This window comes from Cetorhinus maximus, chromosome 21 (genome assembly GCF_964194155.1).
Source record: "Cetorhinus maximus chromosome 21, sCetMax3.hap1.1, whole genome shotgun sequence".
NCBI classification, from domain to species: Eukaryota; Metazoa; Chordata; class Chondrichthyes; order Lamniformes; family Cetorhinidae; genus Cetorhinus; species Cetorhinus maximus.
In genome coordinates, this window is record NC_135899.1 from 17,078,952 (window position 1) to 17,105,202 (window position 26,251).

Consider the following 26,251-nt stretch of genomic DNA (forward strand, 5'->3'; position numbering starts at 1 on the left):
CTTCTAAACTCGTGTGAATACAGGCCTAATCGACCCAATGTCTTTTCACACGACAATCCCAGGAATCAGCCTGGTGAACCTTCGCTGCACTGCCTGTCTGGAAAGTTTTCTTTCTCCGCTCAGGAGTTCAAAACTGCACAGAATACTCCAGGTGTGGTCTCACCAAGGCCCTGTATAGCTGCGGGAAGACATACTTACCCCTGTACTGAAGTCCTCATGCAACTGCTTGCTGCACGTGCATGCTTGCTTTCAGTGATTTGTATGCAAGGACACCCAGGTCCTTTTGTACATCAACATTTCCCAATCTGACACCATTTAAAAAATATTCTGTCATCCTGTTTTACCTAGGGAAGTGGATAACTTCACACTTATCCACGTTATACTACATCTGACATGTTTTTTCCCACTCACTTAACTCGTCTAAATTGCCTTGAGGCCTCTAAACATCCTACTCACCGCTCACATTCCTGCCTTCAAGAAGCCCCCAGCCATTTATGCATAAGTCTGCTATGTAAAGTAACTGAAGTTGGGGAGGTCATTTGGAATTCCACTGTCAAGTGGGCACTGTGCTAACTTGCTGGGTTTTTTAAATTCTAAAATCTATTTTGTTCTGTTGCCTTAAAGGGGGATGTGTAGCTGGGAATCAGGTTAATATTAAGAATGTCAGAAGTTGGTATAGGAGTAAGTAATTTGTAGTCTGATTTATGTGTTTAAAATCTTTTATTTTGTTAATAAATACTCTAATTTCATTTTTAAGATCTCTAAAGTCTTAGTGGACACATTATTTCTGAATTTAGTGCACACATCTCGTAATAAATACAAATTGTAAAACCATTGTGATAGAGCGAACAAGTCTCCCGTGTGGATGTGGTCCGCCCGGCACACATCATCTGCCTTGTCATAACACCGACCCCTTGGGAACAGTGTAAAACTACTCCAGTCTGAAAAATAACCATTCACCATACCTGTTTCTGCTGCTGAGGCAAATTCATATTCACACTTTCATTGCCCATTTTATCCCACGGGCTTCAAATTTATGATGTTAGCCTATTATGTGATTTCTTTCAAATGCCTTTTTGGAAGTCTAGAAATAGCACATTAGCCATGTTACCCTATCAATCATACCTGTTACGGCATTAGAAAACTCAGTCAAATTGGTTGGACACATTTCTTTTGAAAAATCCGGGCTGGCTTTCCTTAAGTACTCCACACAATTGTCTACGTGTTTTTTAATTGTGTCCAAGGTTATCACTTCTAAAAGCTTTCCCAGCAGAGAGGTTAAACTGTCTTACCTGGAGCTGCTGGATTTATTGTTAGACCGCTTCTGAACAAGGATGAAACATTTACAATTCTCCAGTCCTCTGGCTCCTCTCCTGTACCTAAGGGGATTGGAAGATTATGGCCAGTGTCTCTGCAGGGAAGTTTAATGGAAAATTTAATAGAGAAGTACAAAATCATGAAAGGTTTTGAGAAAATAGGGAGAAGCTGTTTCCAGTGGCAGAGGGTTCAGCAACCAAAGGATACAGGTGTAAGGTATTGTTTTAAAAATATCCAGAGTGAGATTAATACAGATTTTCCCGCAGCCAGTTATTATCTGGAATGCACTGCCTGCCAGTGTGGTGGAAACAATATTCAAAACTAACTTTCAAAAAGGGATTGGCAGTGGGGGTAAAGGAACTGGACTGGGACCAGTTGAATAGCTCTATCAAGGTGCCCCTCCAGACAGAGGGGGCTGATTGACCACAGTCTGTGCATTGTGATTTTATGATTTTGCATTGCTTCCCACCTGAAGCAGGCTGGCATTCCCACTGCACATCTCAGGTCCCTATCCACGGTAGTGATGGCTGAAGTACCAGAGTAAACTTCAGGACAATTTACAGGTAACTGTTACTCCATTTACTCCAGCCAGAAGCTCTTCAAATCATCCAGCTGAATTTGGAACTGGGGCTGTAAGGACCCAGACTCTGGAGAAATTTGTAAATAAAACAAACAGCATGTTTAGTTTCTGCTTCTCAGATTTAATGATGAACTGTGTCCTTTTTGAGAAAACTGCTTCTATTCCACTCGTTTTCAGGTTCTTTTGGTTGAAGAACCAATTTACAAATGTAATCATGGAACCCCAATGTAAATTATAATTCTATATAAAAATGATAATATGAACAGGTTACATGTACAGAGAGACTTAATAATGTTTTTAATAAAATAGGTAACTACATACTAGTTATTTAAGGACTATTTCACTGACGGGGAAAGTGATGAGACAGAGCAGACAAACCAGAGATAAATGATAACTGCGACTCCGCTTTTTTTTTGCAAAATATACATTGTTCCTAAAATATCTAAAAGAACATTTCAAAATAACCATCACAGAAATTGCAATGATATTCAAATGATCATGTTGCACTCGGAGATGCGTCAGTACATGAGAAAGACCATCACAAACATTCTAATGCAGCAACTTAACTACTTTTCACGTGGTTAACACTGCCTGTTAATAGCATACATACCCGATCAGTTCACACATCACGTTCAATACAGACAGATTATCAAATCAGTATTCACAACAGTGTCACATCATTTACATGCTCAAACAGTCTCAAAGCACGTTCCTATTTTAATGTAAAACAAACCGGAAACACTCCTCCAATTTTAATACAGAGTACCCACTTGTATGTGACAGTCTGGGCAATATTTACAGGCGTGTACAAACCGAGTCCAGTTTCTCAGTGTTATTGAAACATGGTGAGAGTGTGAAGAAAGTCAAGATGACAGTTTTATCGCGGTTACAAGAAACAAACCAATTAGAGATTAATATAAACAGAAAATGATGGAAATACTCAGCAGGCCAGACAGCATGATAACGGCACTTGCTCACTGTCTGAGCCCAAATTGAAGGCAGACGAGTATCACAGCAGCAGCTGGTCTTCCACCTCCCCTCCTACCGAAAGGAAATATCAGACTCACCGCTGAAAACCATGACAGCCGAAATGTCCATGACCGTGAAGAAGGGAGAGAATTCGGGAGGTTTGGGGGTGGAAATCTTGATAGCTGCTCATGCAGGTCTAACACTAACTCCTGGGAATTTATACAAAGCGGGGAGCTTGTCATTTCCCCCACTTCACTTCCTCTCCCTCTTGTGCTTTTCTCTCTCTCTCCCACCCTCTGGAGAAATTATTTCCTGGACCCCCCGGGAAAGACTCCCCGGACCCCAGTTTGAGAATCACTGAACTGATTCATCTCAAACAAGCTGATGTCCCACCACCTTCCGCCTGTGGAGCAACATTACAGGCAGGAAGGTCACCGGGTTCCTGCAGTTCACAGCTCATTCTACCCAGTAAGTTCCTCTCTACAATTGAGCTTCTATTTGTTTCTTCTCTCCCCCTCCTTCTTTCCCCCAGCCCTACAGAGGTCCTCGCTGATCTTTCAGTTCCCAGTTCCCAGACAGGGTTTATAACCGGAATGTTAACCTGGCTTCTCTCTCCACCTGTGACTGAGACCCACACCCATCAGTTTACAGCTGGCAGGAGGCAGGGAGCCGGTGTGAAATTATGGGATGGATCTGTTAGTGACCTTGAATCCCGCAGATTGTCAGCGGTGCCGAGTTTTTCCCGCCGTCATTCCATCCCGGGCGGAAGATGGGAAAGATTCTCCCAGTGAAAGTGTGGGTGAAAGTGTGGAGATGGGACATGTTGTCCGCATTGTAAAATGACACCTGTCCACCCTCATAGTCCAGGAAAACCCCGATCTTCCGGGGATTCACAGTCGGGGTGAGGGGGGTCGGTGAGGGGGAGGTGGCGGCTAAATAACCAAATCCGGGAACCAGCCACGCAAACCAGAATCCGGACTCGGGGATCAGGTCGATTAACTCTTTCCTGTTCACAGACTCTCGGGCCACTCCGAGCCCCCACAGAGTCTCCTCCCCCACCCCCACCTCCCAGTAATGTCTCCCTGATGTAAATCCCTCTGATCCCAGGACACAGACCCGGGGATCAAACCTCTCCGGGGTTTCAGGGAGCCGCTGCCGTTTGTCTCCGAGTCTCACACTGGTCCGGTCCTCAGACAGGATGAGCCGGGGATTCGCTGTGTTCAGATCCAGAGTCAGAGAGGCTGGAGCTGGGGGAAAGTTAAAATAACACAGTCAGTGATTTAGAGAGAGGGGCTGGGGAGGGGGAGAGAGTGTGAGGAAGGAGCCCGGAGAGGGAGAGAGGAAGTGGGAGAGAGAGAGAGAGAGGGAGAGAGAGAGGGAGAGGAAGTGGGAGAGAGAGAGAGAGGGAGAGAGTGAGAGAGGGAGAGGAAGTGGGAGAGAGAGGGAGAGAGAGGGAGAGAGAGAGGGAGAGGAAGCGGGAGAGAGAGAGGGAGAGAGAGAGAGAGGAAGAGGAAGAGGGAGAGAGAGGGAGAGAGAGAGAGAGGGAGAGAGAGAGGGAGAGGAAGTGGGAGAGAGGGAGAGAAAGTGGGAGAGAGAGAGAGAGAGGAAGTGGGAGAGAGAGAGAGAGAGAGGGAGGCGGGGAGAGAGAGAGAGAGGGAGCTGGAAAGAGATGGAGGGGGGGGGAGGTGAAGTTGAGGAGAGAAAATGGCAGCAGAGGAGGGAGCAGGAACGTGGAGAGGGAGAGTGTGGGTGGACTGATGGAGAGGAAGAGGTGGCAGAGAGTGAGAGCAGGAGGGTTTGAGAACATGGAAGCCGGAGAGAAAGAGAGAGAGAGAGAGAGACCAGCATGACAGATTTTGGGAGAGTGGGTAAGGAAGAGAGGGTGGAGTAAAGAGAGCAGGGGGTTGGCAGGAAGTGTGTGGGGATGTGAGTGTGAGATGAAGGGGTAGAGAGTGCAGGGGGGCAGGGAGAGTGTGATGGTGTGTGAGGCAGAACAAGATGGAGGGGTGGAGAGTGCAGGGGGGCAGGGAGAGTTTAAAGGCGTGAGAGAGAGAGCGAGCAAGAACTGGAGGGTGAACGCAAATCGGGCAGAGTGAAAAAGAGAGAAGGGGAGGGCTTACAAGGGTGGGAGAGAGAATGTGAAGGTCTCAGAGAGAGTGGGAGACTGCTGAGAATGTGAACGAAAGCAGAAAGGGGAGGGGCGAAAGTGTAGAAGAGGAAAGGGAGAGCGTGGGAGGAGGAGAGGGCGTGGGAGAGGTATAGTGGAATGATGAGGAAAGGGGGAAGGAGAGGAAGGAGAGAGAGTGTCTGAGTCGGTGGAAGAGAGGGCGAAATGGGCCTGTCAGGGACAATGGGTGGGGAATGGAGGTAGAGGGCGGGAGGGACTGATATTAGATCGAGCAGGAGCATTGTTGAGAGGGTGAGTGCATGGCAGGAAGAGGGAGAGTGTGTGTGGAAGGGGAGAGAGAAAGATTGTGGGAAGGGCAGAGGTAATAATGAGAGCAGAAGTTAAAGAGGCAAAGAGAAAGGGAGAGTGGGAGGTGAGTGAGAGAGTGTGGGGACAAGGGGAGTGAGAAAGTGTGGGTGGAGAGAAGGATGGGGGAGAAGAGGGAGAGCGTAAGGACGGGAGAGCATGAGTGACAGGGTGTGGAAAGAGATAGTGACGCAGGGAGAGAGAGAGTATGAGAGAGGGAAGAGAGATTGTGAGAAGGAGAGCGGGAAGGGGAAAGATAAGGTTTGGGAGAAAGGGGGGAGGAAACAGCAGGCTGGAGAGAAAGAGAGCTGGAGAGACTAGGTGGGGAGTGATACTTCTGCGAAACAGGTATGAAAGTGTCACCACACAGATTGTATACAATCTGAGCCTGTAAGGTACCAAAGAAAATTAAATTACAAGAACGCTATGATTAGGAGCAGGGGTAGGTCATTCGGTCCCTCAAGCCTGCTCGACCATTCGACGAGATAATGGCTGATCTGATTGGATATATTCAATGACTCAGCCTCCGCTGCTTGCCGGGGAAGAGAATTCCAAACACTAACCACCCTCTGACAGAAAACAAATTCTCCTCATCTCAGTCTTAAATGGGAGACTCCTAATTTTAAAACTGCCCCCTAGTTCCAGATGCCTCTCCAAGGTAAATGTCCTCTTGGCATCCACCTTGTCAAATCCTCTCAGCGTCTTACACGTTTCAGTAAGATCACCTCTCATCCTTCTAAACGCCAATGAGTAAAGGCCAAACCTGTTCAACCTTTTATCATAAGATAATCCATTCATCCCAAGAATCAGTCGAGCGAATCTTCTCTGAACTGCGTCTTATGTAACTATCTCATTTCTTAAGTAAGGAGATCAAAATGGTACACAGACTTCAGATGCAGTCTCACTAAGACCCTGTACAGCTGTAGCAACAATTGCATAGTTTAATACTCGATTCCTCTTGCAATAAACATGAACATTCCATTTACCTTCCTAATCACTTGCTGTACCTGCAAAGTAATTTTTGTGATTCATGTACCAGATTGTCCAGATCCCTCTCTACTGTAGAGTTCTGCTGTCTCCCTTGGTACATTGCGAGGTCAGACCCCAAATTTGATACAGTCCCAGGCAAGACCCTCAAATTTGGTTATGATCTGCTTAGTGACCATTAACTTTTTTATGTTAGTTGACCAGATTTGAAATCCCAGTTGCTTGCTAAGAGGATAAATCCATAAGATTCCATGTTTTGAAACAAACAGAAGAATTTTACTAACCAAGAGTCAACAATGCAAACAGATAATATTATCTCTTATATTCTAACATAAAGAATTAACATGAGGTAAACATTAATTAACTGGAAAACTGCGGTCGAACACACCACAAACCACATGGTTAATGACAGACACGAGTAAGGCAAATCACATGAACTTGCTCATAATCTGCCAAAATGTCAATTATCACCATTAAAAACCCCCCGGAATAATGGAGGATCAAAGGACAAATATCAACAAGGAACTGCAACACAATATTATTAGTTTAAAAAAGAGTACAAGAGAAATTAATGGGACTTAAAGTAGATAAATCCCCTGGACCTGATGATCTACATCCCAGAATGTTGAATGAGGTGGCTGTAGAGAAAATCGGTGCATTGGTGGTCATCTTTCAAAATTTGAGACACTTTGGAATTGTTCCTGCAGATTGGAAGGTGGCAAATGTAACCCCACTATTTAAGAAACGAGGAAGAGAGAAAACAGGGAATTACAGACCTGTTAGCCGAACATCAGTCGTAGTGGCAATGCAAGAGCCTAAAATTAAGGATGTGATAACGGGACGCTTAGAAATAATGGGAAGCTTGGGCAGAATCAACATGGACTTGATGAAAGGGGAATCACGTTTAACAAACCCCTGTTGGAGTTTTTGGCGGATGTAACTAGGAGAATAGGGAAAGGGTAACTGGAGGATGTCGTTTATTCAAATTTTCAGGAAGCTTTTGATAAGGTCCCACAACAGAGGTGTGCAAACAAAATCAGAGCAAATGCAATTTGGTGGAATGTACTGGCTTGGATTGAGAACTGGTTTATGGGCAGAAAACAAAGAGTAGGAATAAATGGGTCATTTCCAGGTGATCAGGCTGTGACTAGTGGGGTATCGCAAGGATAGGTGCTTGGGCCCCAGATATTCACAATCCATATCAATGATTTGAATGTTGGGATCAAATGTAATATTTCCAAGTTTGCAGATGGAAGTGTTAGTTGTGAGCAGGATGCAGAGATGATTGAAGGAGATTTGGAGAGGCTCAGTGAGTGGGCAAAAATGTGGCACATGGAATTCAAGGTTGAGAAATGTGAGAATATCCACTTTTGTGGGAAAAACCAAAATGTAGGGTATTTCTTAAATGGAGAGAGGCTGGGAAATGTTAAGCATAAAAGGGACTTATGTGTCCATGTTCATGAGTCACTGAAAGCCGGTACAGCAAGGAATTTAGAAGGAAAATGCTCTGTTGGCCTTTATTGCAAGATGATTTGGTTACAGGAGTAAAGGTGTCTTACTACAATTATATATAGCCTTGGTGAGACTGCATCTGCACTAATATGTGCAGCTTTGGTCTCCGAACATGAGGAAAGGTATATTTGCCATAGACTGAGTGTAATGAAGGTTCACAAATAAATTCCTGGAATGGAGGGATTGTCCTGAAGATGCAGAAAATTTGGATTTATTTTAAAGTGCCAGCTAGGACCAGCAACTCGGTTGCCAAAGCATACACAAACAATCACAGCCTTACATGAAAGCTAAAAACTTGTACAAAGGGCTCAGCTGTAAATTTGCAATTAGGAAATGGGAGACACACATGGGCAGGGACTCAGGATGACTCGATCAAGACATGGGGAAGGCCATTTAACACCATTTGATAGCCCCGAACCACACCCAGTCAGCCCCCGTAAAACTTTTGTCTAGAACAAACGCATATTCTTTGTTGTCTCCCAAAAGGATAATGCCCAGTCTCTGCACTGCAATTACTGTACAAGAACACAATGATCAGATTATTGTTTTGTGGCCTTTGTCTAACTAGCACCATTAAGTTGTAACTGGTAGTAAAAAATATATAAACTGTGCTCATTTGAACTTCGGTGGAGAAGCGCCTGGATTGCCCAGCGTTAGCTGCCCGCATGTGTAATAAAGGAACCACTTGAATATTGCATCTGGACTCCGAGTGTTGAAATTTTGTACCAGAGTATTCCTCGGACCTTTCAGTCCTGTGAGCAAAGATTAAATAGACGGGTCCTTTGCTCTCTGGAGTTTAGAAAAATGAAAGGTGATCTCATTCAAACATACAAAATTCTGACATGACTTGACAGGATAAATGCAGCAAGGATGTTACCCTGATTGCGGTGGTGGGGCGGTCGAGAACTAGGGGACGCAGTTTCAGATTAAGGAGCAGGACATTTAAGACCAAGATGAGGAGGAATTTCTTCACTCAGAGGGTGATGAATCTTTGTAACTTTCTGTCCCAGACGACTTTGGAGGCTCAGTCATTGAGTATGCGCAAGACTGAGATGGATAGTTTTCTACATATTAAAAACATCAATGGATACGGGGATAGTGCAGGAAAATGGTGTTGAAGTAGAGAATCAGCCATGATTTCATTGAATGCCAGAGTGGGCTGGAAGGGCTGCACGATCTACTCCTGCCAAGAGTTAATCTACTCCAGTATCTTGAAAGGGTTAAACAATTTTAGTTAGAATTGCCTGTTAGTAACAATAAAATATAAGCAGAAAAGCAGAATGGGAGAACAGCAGATGTTTTTCAGACAGAATAAGAAAGGAGATGGGCAAGGCAGGAGAACAAAGAACAAGGTGAGGGAGTGAGTGGATGTTGAAGTCAGGAGGCACAGACTCCTGCACAGTCAGCAGGAGATGGTGCTCGTGCGAGGGTGAGAACAATGTCGAGTGTCTGTATACATGGGAAATAAGTGACAAAAGCCGAAGGCCTCTTTAAGCATGTGATTGTGAATTGACAAGATTAGATTACGAGTCTGTGACTAATTGTGTATAAAAAGATTTCGCTGTAATCTGCACAGCTCGGTCTCGGACTGCCCAACGCTGTCTCTCCCTACGTACGCTTGAATCACTAATGAAAGATCGTGGCCTGTACCTGAGTTTCCTGGTAGTTTGTAGGGCAAACTACAACCTGCTGACCGCAGTTCCACTCCAGCATCTCAACACAGGCACGGTCCCAGCTCCTCAGCTGAGCTGCTGCACCAACTGCTACTCCCAACTCTTTAAACTCAATACAAATGAACACAAATGGTTGTTCACTGTCCTTTGAATTCACCTGAAAACCTGTGACCTCCCAGCAGGGTTCAGCCCCCTTGCCCTGAGACAGGATCTGAATGTATCAACCCTTGGTACATTCTGAACCTTAAATGTTACTATCTCCAGACAACAAAAAGGTTATTCCAAAACAAAAACAGAATTACCTGGAAAAACTCAGCAGGTCTGGCAGCATCGGTGGAGAACTTCTCCACCGATGCTGCCAGACCTGCTGAGTTTTTACAGGTAATTCTGTTTTTGTTTTGGATTTCCAGCATCCGCAGTAGCTTTTAGCTTTTTGTTTTTAACAAAGGTTATTCCCACAGGTGTGAACTTACAATCGCTCCACACCGAAAATACACAGTCAGAACTCCAAAAATATAGTTTTAATCATCCTCTCTATTAAAATAATACATTGCCTTGATATTCTTCCTGCCAAGTGGACAAGTTCATGAATTTGGACATTATAATCCACCCGCTAAGTTAACTATCAATTAATCTATCTAAATCCTTTTGTAGACTCTTCCTGTGCTCTTAACAAGTTAAATTCCTAATATCTTTGTGTCATGAACAAATTTAACTACCATACGTTCGGTCCCTTCATCCAAGTCATTGATATAGATTGTAAATAGTTGAGTTCCCAGCGCTCATCCCTGTGTCACTCCACTAGTTACAACTCAGCAACCCAAACACAGGAGCGGGATTGGGAGAGAGAGAGAAAAAAAAACGTGTGAATAGAGAGAGGGGAGAGGGAGGGGGAGGGGAGGGAGAAAGGGTGATGAAGGAGTGAGAGATTGGGAGGAGTGGGGGTGTGGTCAGTGAGTGAACAGAGTGGAGCCAGAGTTAGCTGGAGGGGACAGTGACAATGATGGAAGGGGAGGGCTGAGATGGTGGAAGGGGGAGGGGAGAGAGGTTGGGAGGTGGAGCGGAGAGGGAGCAAGGGAGAGGGAGAGGAGAAAGAAAGCTGGAGGGAAAAGAGGGGGGATTGTGAGGGACAGTGTGCGGGACAGGGAGGACAGGGAGAGTATGGGACCAAGATGAGGGAAGAAGTGCGGAATGGGGAGGGAAGACTGACTGGAGGGAAGTGAGTGAGAGAGGGGATGGATGGGGAGTGGAGTATGTGTAGGAATGGGCAGAGGGAGAGAACAGAGGCCACGGGAAGGGAGGTGGAGGGGAGCAGGGGACCAGGAAAGTGAGATGAGAGAGAAAGAAGGTGAGGAAGGAGGGTTGTGAGGAAAATCTGCAGGGGGGGAGGCAGAGGGAGCATGGGAGCAAGAAATCGAGGAAGGGAGGACTGGGGGGGAAGAGGGAGTGAGTGGCGAGTATAGAGAGTGGAGGAGGGGAGAGAGCAGAGACGCGGAAAGAGCAAGTGCAGATTTGGGTGGGTGATATTGGGGAGACAGTGTGTAAGGGAGCGTAGAGTGTGAAGGGGCCAGGCAGCAGTGGGAGGGATGTGGGCATTGTGTCATCCAGCGTGGACAGGAGCATTGAGGAGCTGAGAATAACACTGCTGCCTCCCCCATCTCCATATTGTAAACAGGAAAATAAATGTGCTCAGCTTTTCACTGTCGCCGACATCCATATCCAGGAAACCCAAGGCTCAGGGCTTGAGTCTCAGGACATCTCATTTTTTGGACAGAGTCCAAAACAGCACCAACATTAGCAGATGGATGGCGCCTAACGTCTGTTTTCGGGACTGCCCTAGTCCCTTAAAAACATCCCAGCCCAGTTATGAGTTGGACTAGATAACGGAATCTTATAGTGCAGAAGGAGGCCATTCAGGCCATCGTACTTGTGCAGGCTGTCCAATTTAATCTTCTAGTCCAGCTTTTTGCCCGGATCCCTGCATATTAGTCCATTTGAGAACATGTTCAATTCATTTTTGAAAGTTCCTATGAAATCCACATTTTCAGACAATGAATTGCAGATCATGAACATAGTCTGTGAGATTTCATTTTTGCTCATTACCCCTCTAATTCTTTTGGTGATTATTTTAAATCTTAGCCTTTAGTTACAGACACACTTAACAGAGTAAACAGATTCTCCTGATCTGCTCAATAAAGCCCCCATAATTCAAATTCCTGCATTAAATCTCCCTTTAAACTTCTCTGTTATAGGGAGAGCATTACCAGTTTATCCAACTACCCTGTAAACTGAAGACCCTCATCAGTGCTATTGTGCTGGTAAGACCCCCCTGTACCCTCTCCAAGGACTTGACATCCTTCCTAAAGTGTGGTGTCCAGAAATGCAGAAATTACTCCTCCAAAGGCATATTTGACGTGCTCATTGGTGCAAACACTGCACCTGAAACTGCTCCTTTCTATACCCGTGCACTTGCACATGAGGGACAAGTTCACTATCCAGATTTTCTCATCCAGAAGGCGATCAAGAGTCAACAGCAGATGCCCCAAGGTGACATGGAGACACAGGGGGAGGGGGTGAAATTTGTTATGGACGGTTGTGTGACTTGGACAACACTGAAGTAGCAGCTCGGAACACATTCCTCTCAATATCTGTTTCCATTAACTCCGATGGAGATTGATATTGAGCACGATCTAAGCTGGGTTACTGATTTACTGTCTGATTTTCACATATTGCATTACCATCCAAACAAGGTTTACTCTTTCTGAAACTCTTTTTGAACTGTTTAAAAATAAAGACAGTTTTAACTAGGCACACAGACATTTCAGGACATGTCATTGAGGTGGTGGCTCACCAACAGGCACTCCATCTACAGCAACTTTCATAGACAATGGCCTCTCTGGATATGTGTGAATAGCTTTCTTACTGCCTTATCAAGATACAGATATTACATCCATAGCTGCCATACACCTGGAGATATCCCCTGCTGAGAGCAGGAAATGACCACATGCAAGTGGAGGGATTGATAAGGCATGAAACACAATTGGATGACCCGAATCAAGGTATTAACTTATATCTCAAGGGACCAGGGTCAGAAAGGGATATAAAGCCACAGCCACAGGGACAGCCAGGAAAGCGTGACGTGGTCAGTCACAGGAAGTCGTGCAGGAGAAGTCATTCAGCAGACTGACCACGTGGGAATGGGCTCCGACAAGCGGATCTCACTGAACAACTGGTGTTGGAAGTGTATATTATTGCATGGTTGGCTAATAAAGGTTTTGAGGGGTTGTTTAGGTTGGGCCTGTACTCATCAGATCTCAGGGTCGGGAGGGCATGTGGAGGTGGATCAGAATAATGCCCAGTGGAACGAAGGGAGGTTCAAGCATGACAGAGGGGAGTGGAAAGCTGATATTGGGTGGGTTAATGTGATGGGGGGAAGTTGGTGGGTGGCAGGGGGAAGGGTAGAAGTTGGCGGATGAAGTTTGGAAGGTGACACACACCATTCTTCAAATCTGACGTTGACCACGCAGTTAGTCAGTAAGTAAGATGCCTCGAAGTGGGAGCAAGGTCTTTTTGGTGGGCGGTGCTCAAGGTCAGCACAAATGGCCGACTAAAGGGACACCCTAATAATTATGAGGAAACTGGATGTCATCGATGCTCAGTCGTGTTCTCCCCTCTATGGTGAAGCCCACACGTCAGCAGGTTTATGCCCATCTCATCACATCGAGATCCCAGCAAGGTATGGACCTTCCTTTCATTCTGTCCATTCGCCATCAGCTGCAGTCAGAGGCAGGGATGAATGGAGCGAGAGAGGTGGAAGCCTCCAAGAAGCAAGGGTGGTGGCCAACTCATGACTCCAAAACTCCATCCCCCCAACTGAATGGTCATGCCTGACAAGGGCTCATGTGTTTAGTCTTTCTATGTTAACAAGGCAATGTAGGGTCTCGAGGGTAGTGGAGGGTATTAAAGGAACTATCTCGGTGATTGCCGAGCAGGATTCTCAGGGACAAGGAATACCCCAAGCAAAAATGGCTGATGATGCCAGTTCACCACCCGCAGAGTACTGCTGAGGAGATACAATGATGGCTATACCCCTACCAGGTCCCTGACTGAGCAGGTGATTGAGCTCCTAAAGATGAGGTTCAGATGTTTGGATGGCTCAGGCAGTGCTTTCCCATACTGAGATTGTCTCAGATCATCATTGTCTGCTGCACCCTGCACAGCCTCGTGATACAAATGGGGGATGTGTTGCCTGAGCGAGACATGGGGAAGCAAGATGTCTGCTCCGATGAGAAGGACAATGAAGGGGATGGGAGGGCCAGGATGTGGCCAAACCACATGCAGAGGCTATAGCTGGAATATGATGTGGTAGACAGGCCCATACCAATCTGATAGTTACCAGATTCCAGGCAGAGTAAGCTTCCGGGACATTTGTTGAACTTTTTGGTTTTCTATCCTTTGGAGGCTGGAAGGCCCCAGCACCTTCTTGTTTACTGACCATAGGTTTCGCAAATGTACCTTTATTTATGAGAGCAGAATTAAATTGCAGTAGTGACATCTTCCCTGCTGTTGGTTTGAGCCTTGCATGTGCTCAACTATAATAAAATGCTGAACCCTGGCGCCAAATGTGCTTATTAGGATCTGCACCATCTCCTGCAACCTCAGGCACCTGTAAGTAGAATTGTGATTTCAGCAATGCACTGACAAAGTCCTGAACACGACAGATTGGAAGGAATGTCAAATCTAAACTTTCCAGAGATGCACTATCCTGATTGGGCATTCTGAATACACTTGTGTGTCACTGACTGAAAGCTGACACATTGGTTCCAAGTGAAGCCCTAGATGGGTCCATTATTAAAGAAGTTCAAGGCAGGGGTGACCTTCAACGCCACCAGCATTGGATTCCCTCCAAGCCCTTGTGGCCGCAGCTCATTGTGGAGAAGCTGGCAGATAGATCCCGGGATCTACGAAGCCACCTCCAGCATTGCCTTTCACCCATTTGTAGATATGAGCACCGCCTGTGATACACCTGTGGTCAGGCCAATGGCCGCCATCTTGACTTCCCTGAGGCCGGCTCTTGCTAACCCTGACACCTGCTCTCAAAGGGGAGCTGACCTAGCAGAGAGCTCTTTCAACCATAACCAGACAGGGAGGAGCAACATGAGAACGTTTGACCCCTATAAATCGCTGTACCATGCATATTGATGAGAGATTATCATGTTCCTGCCCCCCCCCGGTCACCACTCACACATCATAATCGCATATCCCTTGACATGTTTATCATGCCAACAAGTTTAGGGGTTTCTTTGTAGTCCACTCACTGAGTGCCTCACCTGCAATATGCTTTGTTGAGGTGCAAGGCCCCTGACCCTCCAGTCACAGAGACACCTACGAGTCTGAGTCTCAGATGGACTTTAGCTTTAGTGGAAGACCGTGATCTGTCATTGTGGCACCCACAGTCAAGGAAAACTTCTTTCCTGCATGGACCCGGCAGAGGACAGTTAAAGCTACTGATCATTCACATGGATATCCGCACAGTCCTCAGCACAGGTCCAATCGACACTCCCTCTCTTCGTGCTCTAAACAAGCAACGATCCTTCAATGATATCCAATGCACTTTGGTTAGACACATGGCAGCATGATATCATCGCCATAACAGAAACCTGGCATATGGAGGGGCAAAAATTGCAGATTACCATCCCCGGATATAGAGTTTTCAGGCAGGGTAGAGAGGGGGATAAAAAAGGTGGGGGTGTAGCATTATCGGTTCAAGAATCAATGACAGCTGAAAGGAGGGATGACATCCAAAATGAAGCATCAAATAAGGCCCTATGGGTGGAGCTCAGAAATAAAAATGGGGCAGGCACACTACTAGAAGTGTACTCAGGCCCCCAAATGGTGGAATGGGACAAATATGTAGGCAAATTTCTAAGTGCAAAAACAATAGGACAGCAATATTTGGAGACTTTAGCTACCCTAATATGAATTGGGATGCAAACAGTGTGAAGGGCACAGAGGGCACAACATTTTTGAACTGCATTCAAGAGAACTTTCTTAGCCAGCACATAACAAGCCCAATGAGAGGGGGCGCAATTCTAGATTTAGTCTTAGCAAATGAACCTGGGCAAGTGGATGAAGTAGCAGTGGGTGACCATTTTGGAGATACTGACCATAAGACAGTTAGATTTAACACCATTATGGAAAAGGGCAAATAGAAAGCAGGGATAAAAGTTCTAAATTGGGGGGAGACAAATTTTACAAAGCTGAGAGGTTAATTGGCAAAAGTGGACTGGGTAGAGTCATTAGACGGGAAAATGTTGTCAAATCAGTGGGGGTTATTCAAAAGCAAGATTCTATGGGCACAGTGGAGACATGTCCCCATAAAAAGAATGGTGATACTGACAAATCTAGAGCCCCCAGGTTACACAGAAGCAGACAGGTCAAGATGAAGCAAAATAAGAAGGCTCATGGCAGTCACTAAAAGCAAGTCTAGAGGAGTATAGAAAGTACATGGGTGAAGTAAATATGTAAATTAGGAAAGCAAAGCGAGGATTTGCAAAAATGTTGGCAGGTAAAATCATATAAAACCCTAAGGAGATTTGCCAGTACATTAAGAGCAAAAGAATAATTAAAGGAAGGGTAGTGCCTATCAGAGATGTACATGGTAACCTGTGCGTTGATGCTGAGGATGTGGGCAGGGTTCTCAATGCGTACTTTGTCTCAGTCTTCACTAAAGAGAGGGATGATGCAAACATTCTAGTTCAAGAGGAGTAGTGTGAAATATTAGATAAAATAAGTATAGTGAGAGAGGAAGTAATGGAGGAACTGACATCCTTGAACGTGGATGTATAACCAGGACCACATGGATTGTATCTCGGGTTGTTAAGAGAAGCCAGGGAGGAAATAATGGATGCCCTGAGGATTATGTTCCAATCCTCACTAGAGACAGGTGAGGTACCAGATGGTTGGAGGTCTGCAAACATTGTACCATTATTTAAAAAGGTTGTGAGGGATTGGCAAGAAAATGATAGGCTGGTCAGCCTGACTTCAGTTGTGGGTAAATTATTGGAATCAATTCTGAGAGGCAGGATAAAGTGTCACTTAGAAAGGCATTGATTGATCTGGGATAGCTTGCATGGTTTTGTAGGGGAAGATCATGTCTTACTAACTTAATCGAAATTTTTGAGGAACCAACAAGGAGGATTGATGAGGGTAGTGGAGCAGACATTGTCCACATGGATTTTAGTGAGGCATTTGACAAGGTCCCACATGGCAGACTGGTCAGGAAAGTGAGATCACATGGGTCACAGGGAAGGTGGTGAGTTGGATCCAAAATTGGCTCAGCAACAGGAAACAAAATGTCATGGTCGATAAATATTTTTGCAAATGGAAAATAGTTTCCAGTGGTGATTGACAGGGCTCAGTGTTGGAGTCCTTGCTGCTTGTTGCATATATTCATGGTTTGGGCGTAAATATGGGAGGTATGATTGGGAAATTTGCTGATGACACAAACATTTTCCCTGTAGTTGGAAGTGAAGAGGGTAGCTGTTATCTCCAGAATTATATCAATGGTTTTGTTGAGTGGAAAAATTGAATTCAATCCGGATAAGTGTGAGTAATGCATTTGAGGTGGGGCTGAGGAAGTGAGAGACGTTGGCGTGCATGCCGCATATCCTGGAAGGTGGCAGTACAAGTGGGTACAGTGCTCTAGAAACCATATGGAATGCTTTTCTTTATTGGATGAGGTATTTAAGTCCAAGGCAAAGACGTTGTGATGGAACTGTATCAGATGCTGGTTACCACAGGGCACAGATTTACAGTGATTGGTAAAAGGATTAGAGGGGAAATGAGGAAAATATTTTGCGCCCAGAGGGTGATGGGCATCTGGAAGTCTTGGCCTGGTTGGTGATTTAGGCTGAAATACTCAACTCATTTGAAAGGTACCTGGATCTGCACCTGAAGTGTTGTATCCTGCACAGCTATGTACCAGGAGCTGGAAATTGGGATTAAAATGAGCGGCTAGTTTATTTTTTCTTTGGCTGGCGCAGGCACAATGGCCTGAATGGCCTCTTACTGCGCCGTAACTTTTCTATCATTCTATGGTTAAAAACCTTTTATGTGAGGCCTACTGCCACCTTTGATAATGGAGATAAAGTAGACGAGCACGCCACCAAATTCTCCATGTGCGGTCGACAAAGGATTTAGGCAAATGCACAAACATCTCTTTAATATTACACCCAAATCCCTCTTGCAGTCAAGAATAATGTGCAGCCTCTGGTTTTCTACTGTTAAGAAGACAGCGTAGAGCTTCAGTCTCTTAGCCTTAAAACTGCATCCGTGCCACTCACATAGCAGATTTAACACTGATTGAGTACTCGTGGCAACCACCACATCTCACATCAGGGCAACAGCTGCAGGAGAAACAATGACCTCGATGATTCATCTTGGTCTCCTTCCAACGTTACCAATGTCATAGATGCCAGTCTTCAGCTGAGGCAACTGATTGCACATGATCACAAGTAAGGGATGAACTCACTGGATACAGCAAAGGCAATGGACACTAACAACATCCCAGCTGTAGTACTGAAGATTTTAACTCTGAAATTAGTGACACCCATAGCCAAATTGTTCCAGTCGACTTACAACACAGCCATCTGCTCGACAATGTGGGAAATTGCCCAAGTATATACTGCCGACAAAAAGCAGGACAAATGCAATGCGGACAATCAATGGTCCAACAGCCTACTCTTCAGGTAAGTTTGAGAATGTGATGTTGACAATGCCATCATGTGGCACTTACACAGCAATAAAATGCTTATAATCCTCTGTTTGCATTCCACCAGAGCCACTTGAAATCGAATCATTTAGATAAAAATGAAATAAAGATGAGCAGGTGATGTGTTGCAGTTGCAGCAGGTGGGGACCAGAGGCTACCCGTCTGATTCATGGCAAACACATCTGCAGTAAGTGTCTGCACCTTGAGGAACCTCAGCTCTGAGCTGATCCACTGGAATCCGTGATTTGGACAGTGCAATGCACTGGAGAGGGGTAAAGTTACCGGAACATTTTGTTCCAGGAGGCAGTGACACCCTTAGGTATTCCGATTTGTTCAGTGGTCAGGGAAAGGGAAGAAAGTCAGGTTAGAAAGTCCAGCCTTTGCAATTGCCCAACAGATTCAAAGCCCTTGCACCTCATGTGGACGAGAGCATGAATGCAGGGAGGATGAGCAAACTGACTATGGCACAGTGGTGCAGAAAGCTATCCAAATGCAAAAAGGAATGTCATTGTAGTAGGGGACAGGTTAGTTAGGGGGATAGAAACTCTTCACTTCAGGCAAGTGCATGCATTCCAAAGGCTTTGTTGCATGTCCTGTGCCAGAGTCAAAGTAATCCTCTCAGGGCTGGCGAGGAACTTGGAGTGGGAGGAAAAGCATCCAGTTCTTATAGTCCCCGTGGATACTCATATTGATAGGACTAAGAAAGAGGTTCTACTGAGAGAGTATGTGCAGTTAGGCACTAAATTCAAAGGTAATAATCTCTGCCTGAGGCATCAGCTGATTGACATGGAGTGAATACGATCAGAGAATTGGATGTGTGGCTCAAAGATTGGTGTTGGAAAAATGTGTTTCAATTCATGGGGCACTGGCACTAACGCTGGGGAAAAAGTGAGTGAAACTATTAGAATGGCCTTCACTTGAACCACGCTGGAACCAGTGTCCTGGCAAATTGTACAACTAGGTCTGTGGAGAGGACTTTAACCTAAAGAGTGGGGGAGGGGGAGGGGGAGGAATTGTTCATGTGTGGGGAGGTTTTGAACATCCATGAAGGCCCTGCCTTTTCAACCTCACCCCACACCTGAGGTGTGGTGACCCTCAGGTTAAGCTCACCACCAGTCATCTATCTCCAATGAGAGCGCAGCCGATGGTCCTCTGGGACAATGTTGACTTTCACTTCACAGTTTTCATTTCCTTACTTAAGGGAGTTATATTTATGTCTTCGAAGCAGTTCAGGGAAGGTTCGCTAGGCAGATTCCTGGATGAAGGAGTTGTCTGATGAAGAAAGGTTGAGACATTTAACCCTATACTCTTGAAGTTTAGAAAAATTAGAGGTGATCTTAGTGAAACATATGTGATTCTGAGGGAGCTTGATAGTGTTGATAGTGGGAGGATGATTCCTCTCGTGGGGGTATCTAGAAGCAGTCGACATAGTTTATAAATCAGGGGTCTGTCTCCCTTTTGAGATAGAGATGAGTAGGAATTTCTTCTCTTTGAGGGATGTTAGCCTTTGGAATTCTGTTCCACAGACAGCAATGGAGAAGAGGCTGTTGTATAGACTCAGGGCTGAATTAGACAGAATTTTGAACGACAGTGGAGTTAAGGGCTATAGGGAACAGGGAAAAAGGGCAGTTAAAGCCACAGTTAGATGAGCCATGATCTTATCAAATGGCGGGACATGTTTAATGGGCCAAAAGGCCACCTGCTGCTCCTATTTCTTATAATCTTATGAAGATCATACGACCACAACCCCTCACTGGAGGAACGTTGGATTTCCTGTTTCCCTCACACCCCTGGAACTTTGGAGCTCATTTATTCCCTTCACAACTGGAATTATAGTTAGGAAAATTAATATAAAAGTTTTACCAGGGTCAATGGAATTGATCATTTCCCTCCAAGCTCTGTACTGTAAAGGTCCTATGAACTTTCCGATAGACAGGGCTGCAACATCTGCTACTGAGAGTTTCGGAGTGTCATCACTAATCCTGTAAATATCAAAGAATTAATGCTATAAATTCATCCCATTTGAGCATTTTAGACATGATTTAAATGGTGAAGCTACCCCAAAATGCATATCTTTCAGCATTTTTTATGTTAGAACAAATGTGATAGAAAGTGAAATTTCTCTCTACAACTGAGCAAAAGATAACTTTGAAACACAAGGGCAGAGGATGGAAACACTCAGGATTCCTAGCCTCTGACCTGTGCTTATAGCCATTGTATTTATATGGTTAGTCCAGTTCAGTTTATGCTCAATGGTATCCCTCAGAATGTTGATAGTGGGGGATTCTGTAATGGTAATATCAAGCGACGGAATATCAAGTGGCGACGGTTAGATTCTCTCATGTTGGCGATAGCCATTGCCTGGCACTTGTGTGGGGAAAATGTTACTTGCCAGTTGTCAGCCCAAGCCTGGATATTGTTTAGGTCTTGCTGCATTTGGACATGGAGTGCTTCAGTATCTGAGGAGTAACAAATGGTGCTGAACATAATGCAATCATCAGCGAAAGTCCCCACTTCTGACCACTTATGATGGACGGAAGGTCAATGATGAAGCAGTTGAAGATGGTTGGGCATAAGACAGTGCCCTGAAGAACTCCTACAGTGATTTCCTGGAAATGAGATAATTGACCTCCAACAACCACAACCATCTTCTTTTGAGATAGTTATGACTCGAACCAGTGGAGAGTTTTCCTCCGATTACTATTAACTCCAGTTTGGCTAGGGTTCCTTGATGCCACACTCGGTCAAATGATGTAATGTTCAGTCACTCTCACCTCACCTCTGGAGTTCAGCTCTGCTGTCCATGCTTGAACCAAGATTAAAATGAGGTCAGGAGCTGAGCAACCCTGGCAGAACCCAAACTGAGCGTCAGTGAGAAGGTTATTGCTTAGTAAGTGCCACTTGATAGCAATGTTGAAGACCCCTTCCGTCACTTCACTGATGATCGAGAGTAGACCTACGAGGCAGTACTTGGCCAGGTTAGATTTGTCCTGCTTTTTGTGTACATGATATACCTGAGCAATTTTCCACATTGCCGGGTACATGTCAGTTGTACTGGAACAGCTTCGCTAGGGGTGCGATAAGTCCTGGAGCACAAGCCTTCAGTACTATTGCCAGGATATTGTCAAGCCCCATGGCCTTTGCAGTATCCAGTGCCTTCAGCCATTTCTTAATATTACGTGGAGTGAATCAAATTGGCTGAAGACAGGCATCGGTGATCCTGCGGACTTCTGGAGAAGGGCGAGATGGGTCATCCACTGGGTACATCTTGCTGAAGATGGTTGCAAATACTTCAGCCTTAATCGTTTGCACTGATGCGCTCGGCTCCCCATCATTGAGGGTGGGGTATTTGTGGACTCTTCTCCTTACGTTAGTTGATTAATTGTCCACCGCCATGCAACGCTGGATGTAGCAGGACTGCAAAGCTTTGATATGATCCATTGGTTGTGAGATCACTTATCTCTGTCTATCCATTGCTGCTTACACTGTTTGACATGCAAGGAGGCCTGGGTTGTAGCTTCACCATGTTGACACCTCATTTTTAGGCATGCATAGTCCTGCTTCCGGCATGCCCTCTTGCACTCTTATTCAACCAGGGTTAATTCCCTGCCTTGGAGATAATAGTCGAGTGCAGGATATGCTGAGCCATGAGGTCGCAGAGTGTGGTTTAGTAAAATCTGCTGCTGCTGATGGCCAACAGCGCCTCATGGATGCCCAGTTTTGAATGAGGGTATCCTCAATGTGAAGGCAGGAGTTCATCTCCACAAGGACTGTGCGGTGGTCACTCCTACTGCTGCAGTCATAAACAGATGCATGTGCGGTAGGCAGATTGGTGAGGATGAGATCAAGTACGTTTTTATCCTCTTGTTGGTTACCTCATCACCTGCCACATACCCAGTCTAGCAGCTATGTCCTTTGGGACAGAACCAGCTCGGCCAGTAGTGGCGCTTTATGAAAAAATCATTCATGAGATGTGGGTATCGCTGGCTAGGCCAGCATTTACTGCCCATCACTAATTGCCCTTGAAAAGTTGGTGGTGAGCTGCCTTCTTGAACTGCTGCATGCCATGTGGTGTAGGTACAGCCACAGTGCTGTTAGGGAGGGAGTTCCATTAACGAGTCGCTCTTGGTGATGGTCATTGAAGTGCCCGATCCAGTGTATATCCTGCACCCTTGCCACTCTCGGTGCTTCTTCCAAGTGGCGTTCAACATGGAAGAGTACTGATTCATCAGCCAAAGAGTATGTGAGGGAGGGGTGGGGGGAGGGTGTTGGCAAACGGGTTGCTACGTGGTCATCATCAGTATGTTTCCTTGCCCATATTTCATCCGATGCCATGAAACTTCATCGGGTTCCGAGTCGATGTTAAGTACTCCCAGGGCAACTCCCTCCAAACTTTATACCACAGTGCTGCCAAATCTGCTGGGTCTGTCTTGTCGGTGTTAAGGATACAGGTCAAGGTTCTATACTGGAATAAAAACAAAACCTGTTCCCATTTAACATGTGACTGTCTCGGTTTGGTCAGGAGCCTTGCAGGGACATGGATGGTCAACACCATGGAAACATGGACGGTGTGGCTCTCTCAGGGTCAGTCGGAAGGCCACAGCCGCACCAACAGCAGTCTGCAGCCTGCAAGTGAGCACTTCAGGACGGCATGGCATCTTGTAATTTAATACAATCATGTGGACCAGTTATAAGAAATCTAATTTAATATCTGCAATAAAACATGTCATAACAATAAAAGACTGGTGCTTAAACCATAAGCAGAGTTATTGTCGCCCGATGAACGGCACTTTAATGTTGCGATTGTAAGTAGAAAAGAAATTCATAACAAAACCTTTCTGAGTTATTTTACCAAATCGTGCAGAGTTTCAGCAGAAAACATGTCCTACCTTCTCTTCCGACAAGCTTCCTCCTGAAATAAATGAATCACGAACAGTGAGGAGCACAGTAACAGATTTAGAATCATAGAAAGTTTACGGCACAGAAAGAGGCCAGTCGGCCCATCCTGTCTGCGCCAGATGAAAAACAAGCCACCCAGCCTCATCGCACTTTGCATCATTTGATCACCAGCCCTGCAGTTTACAGCACTTCATGTCAATATCCAGACAGCTTTTAAATGAGCTGAGGGTTTCTGCCTCTACTACTCTTACAGGCAGTGAGTTCCACATCCCATAACCGTCTGGGTGTAAAGGTTTTTCATCATCTTTCCTCTCATCTTTCTATGCACTTTAAATCTGTGCCCCCTGGTCACTGACCTCTCTGCTAAGTAAATAGGCCCTTCCCCACCCACTCTATCAGGCCCCTCATAATTCGGTATATCTCAAATCTCCCCTCAGTCTCCTCTGTCCCAGGGAGAACAACCCCAGCCTTTCCAATCTTTCCTCATAGCTGCAATTTTCTAGTCCTAGTAACATCCTTGTAAATCTCCTCTGTACCCTCTCTAATTCAATTACTTTTCTGTCATGAGGTAACCAGAACCGCACACATTTCAGGAGGACATAAACAGGGCGGCTGGTGAAATGAGCAGACTCAGAGCATGTTAGATTCAACACGGAAGTGTAAAGTGATGCATTTTGGCAGGAAGGTTGTGGAGAGTCAAATAAACTGGAACTCAACATCAGTCCCGCTCACAGACACAGTGACTCTCACACACCGTACCAGACACACCCACACCCACTCACAACATGAACTGGAACTGGATTACAATGGGCGGTCCAGGTGAAAATTAAACTTGGCAACACGGAAATAATCACAAAGCAAGTGTGAAGATCAAGAAAACTGATTCTCAGGAGGTTACAGGTATTCTCGGGAATCTGCAATGTGGAAGCCGATTATTTCGGGGAGACCGCAGAACTGCCACGAAACAGACAGAAATGTGCTTAACTCCGTTTTTATTTATTCAGTAGATTCTATATTTATTCCACAGTTATCAGTTATTTTGTGACTGTGTGAAGTTTCATTGAACTGACCCGCAATATATTCCCTCACCTTTAAAAATATCAACTCGTCCTTTTGCTTCATCTGTTTCTGCAACTTTGAGAGCTTCTCCTCAATAGAATTTAAATTCTCTTCAATCACTCGAAGGTTTTTCTCCATTATTTCTAGAATCCTCTCCTCTTCTTCCCTGAGATCTCTGAGTAGTCGCTGCTCTTTCTCAGTGAGAATCTGATGCATTTTAGTGAACTCGGATGTGATGTGGGTCTGCAGACTGCTCGACTGTTCCTACCAAATGAAATGTGAAACATAATTAATGTCCCGCGATAAAGGGAGCAAAACTGACCGAGATCCCAGAAAACCAGCACAGGGAGACCTTACCCTGACTTCGGAAATCTTCCGCTTCTGTTTCTGTTCCGTTTCGAGAACCGCCGATTTCTTCTGTGTGAGAGAATCTAAGGAAGATTTCAGCTGACCCTGGGATTGGGAGAGAAAAACACAGAATTGAAGTGTTAGACCATGAAAATATGATAAAACTATCAACTTAGAAAATATATCCCCTTTTACCTTGTAGATTTCAACAGCATCTTTAATCGGTAGGAAGTTGTGAGATTTGTGTTCCCGCGAAACTACACAAGTGACACAGATCAATTTCTTGTCAGTTTCACAAAACAGCTTCAGTTCTTCCTGATGTTCCTCACAGTGAAGTTTGCTTTCCGTCTCTTTCAGATCCAGCTTTAATTTTCGAACTTTCTCGGCCAGATTCGCTAAGGCCCGATTTGCCCTGAGGTTTCTTTCCGGAAACTCCTCTCTACATTCCGGGCAGGAGTTTATCTCCTTCTTTTCCCAACACTGGGTGATACAGGAGCGGCAGAAGTTGTGTCCACACTGCAGTGAAACCGGATCAGTGAAGAAATCAAGGCAAATGGAACAAATTGCCTCCTCGGTCAAACTCCGGACCTGTTCTCTGGAAGCCATGTTCACACTCAGCACTTCCTGATTCAAACCACTTTCAGTTTCGATGTTGCTGCCGCACACCCTCAGTACAGCTATTTTCTTATAACGTTCACTTCGATCCTCAGGGAATTATTATTCCATCGTAGTCTATGTCCTCGTGACTTCCACACAGGACAGTAAAAATAACACGCCCAGTCTAAAGGGGGAAAAGCAGAGTTGAAGCACGGAGGGGAATAATTGAAACCTGTCGAGGGCGGGTTGGGCTCCAGGGAATGTTGACAGTGGAGAGAAAGAGAGAGAGAGAGGGAGGGAGAGAGGAGGGGGAGATCGGTGGGATCGAGATTCTATTGCACTTTTCTCCAGTGTGAACTTGCTGCCGATTACCAACCGTCTGGTGAAACAAGGTGTGAGATCCAGATCCTTAAAATGCGTTCCTGATTGCAGTCGCTCACACTAAGGCAAAAAGTACCATAACTTCAAGAAAGCATTTCGAGAGATAGATTCAGAGAATTTAGAGGGTTCGACCTGTCAAGTTACTTTATATTTAATAAAAGAAAATCTTGTGTTTTAATAGCGCCTTTCGCAGCCGCTGGACGTCCCAACGCGCTTTGAAGCAGAGGAAGTACTTTAGAAGGGAAGTCACTGGTGTCACGTTGGAAAATACATCAGTCAACATAAGAACAAGTCTGAGTTCTGTACTGAAGCATCTGGAATGAGACGCGATCCCACCACTTGCTGATTCAGAGGTAAATAAGCTACCAACGAGCCACAGCTGACAGATGGCACTAAAATTAGATATTTTTCACTTGTTTCCGGAATGTTTCTTTGCAGGAGTGTGGAGAGATGAAGCAGCGGATTTACTGGCGAGGGGGTCTCCTCCCAGGTAACTCTGTAGCACAGACCTCTGTGCTTCATGGATCCTTCCCAGGGACACCTCAACTGATGCAGGAAAGCTTTGGGGTGACTTATTTCCCCCAATATTAGGAAGAATTTGTCCATCTGGCGATTGGTCACAATGTGGAACTCGCTGCCACATGATGTGGCTGAGGTCGAGAGCATTAATGCATTGAAAAGGA

General features: G+C 45.3%; 1 protein-coding gene across 1 annotated transcript; it reads right to left on the reverse strand.

The window, feature by feature from the left end:
• Positions 1–3,562: 3,562 nt before the first annotated feature.
• Positions 3,563–25,197, reverse strand: LOC144695714 (zinc-binding protein A33-like). Its single transcript, XM_078566671.1, has 6 exons — positions 24,786–25,197; positions 24,600–24,695; positions 24,273–24,506; positions 23,174–23,196; positions 20,148–20,266; positions 3,563–4,113 (listed from the first exon to the last, which is right to left on the reverse strand). Exons 1-6 carry the CDS (start codon positions 25,194–25,196, stop codon positions 3,563–3,565), a joined length of 1,434 nt encoding a protein of 477 aa, XP_078422797.1. The 5' UTR covers position 25,197.
• Between the last annotated feature and the right edge of the window lie 1,054 nt (positions 25,198–26,251).

What these genes read in the sequence shown, in the direction of transcription:
- LOC144695714 (XM_078566671.1), bottom strand. Translation starts at nt 25,196, where the DNA reads ATGGCTTCCAGAGAACAGGTCCGGAGTTTGACCGAGGAGGCAATTTGT. An exon ending in GGAAGATTTCCGAAGTCAGG is followed by an intron (nt 24,507 to 24,599) that starts GTAAGGTCTCCC and finishes TTCATTTGGTAG; the next exon opens with GAACAGTCGAGCAGTCTGCA. An exon ending in GATCAATTCCATTGACCCTG is followed by an intron (nt 4,114 to 20,147) that starts GTAAAACTTTTA and finishes ACTTTCCCCCAG; the next exon opens with CTCCAGCCTCTCTGACTCTG.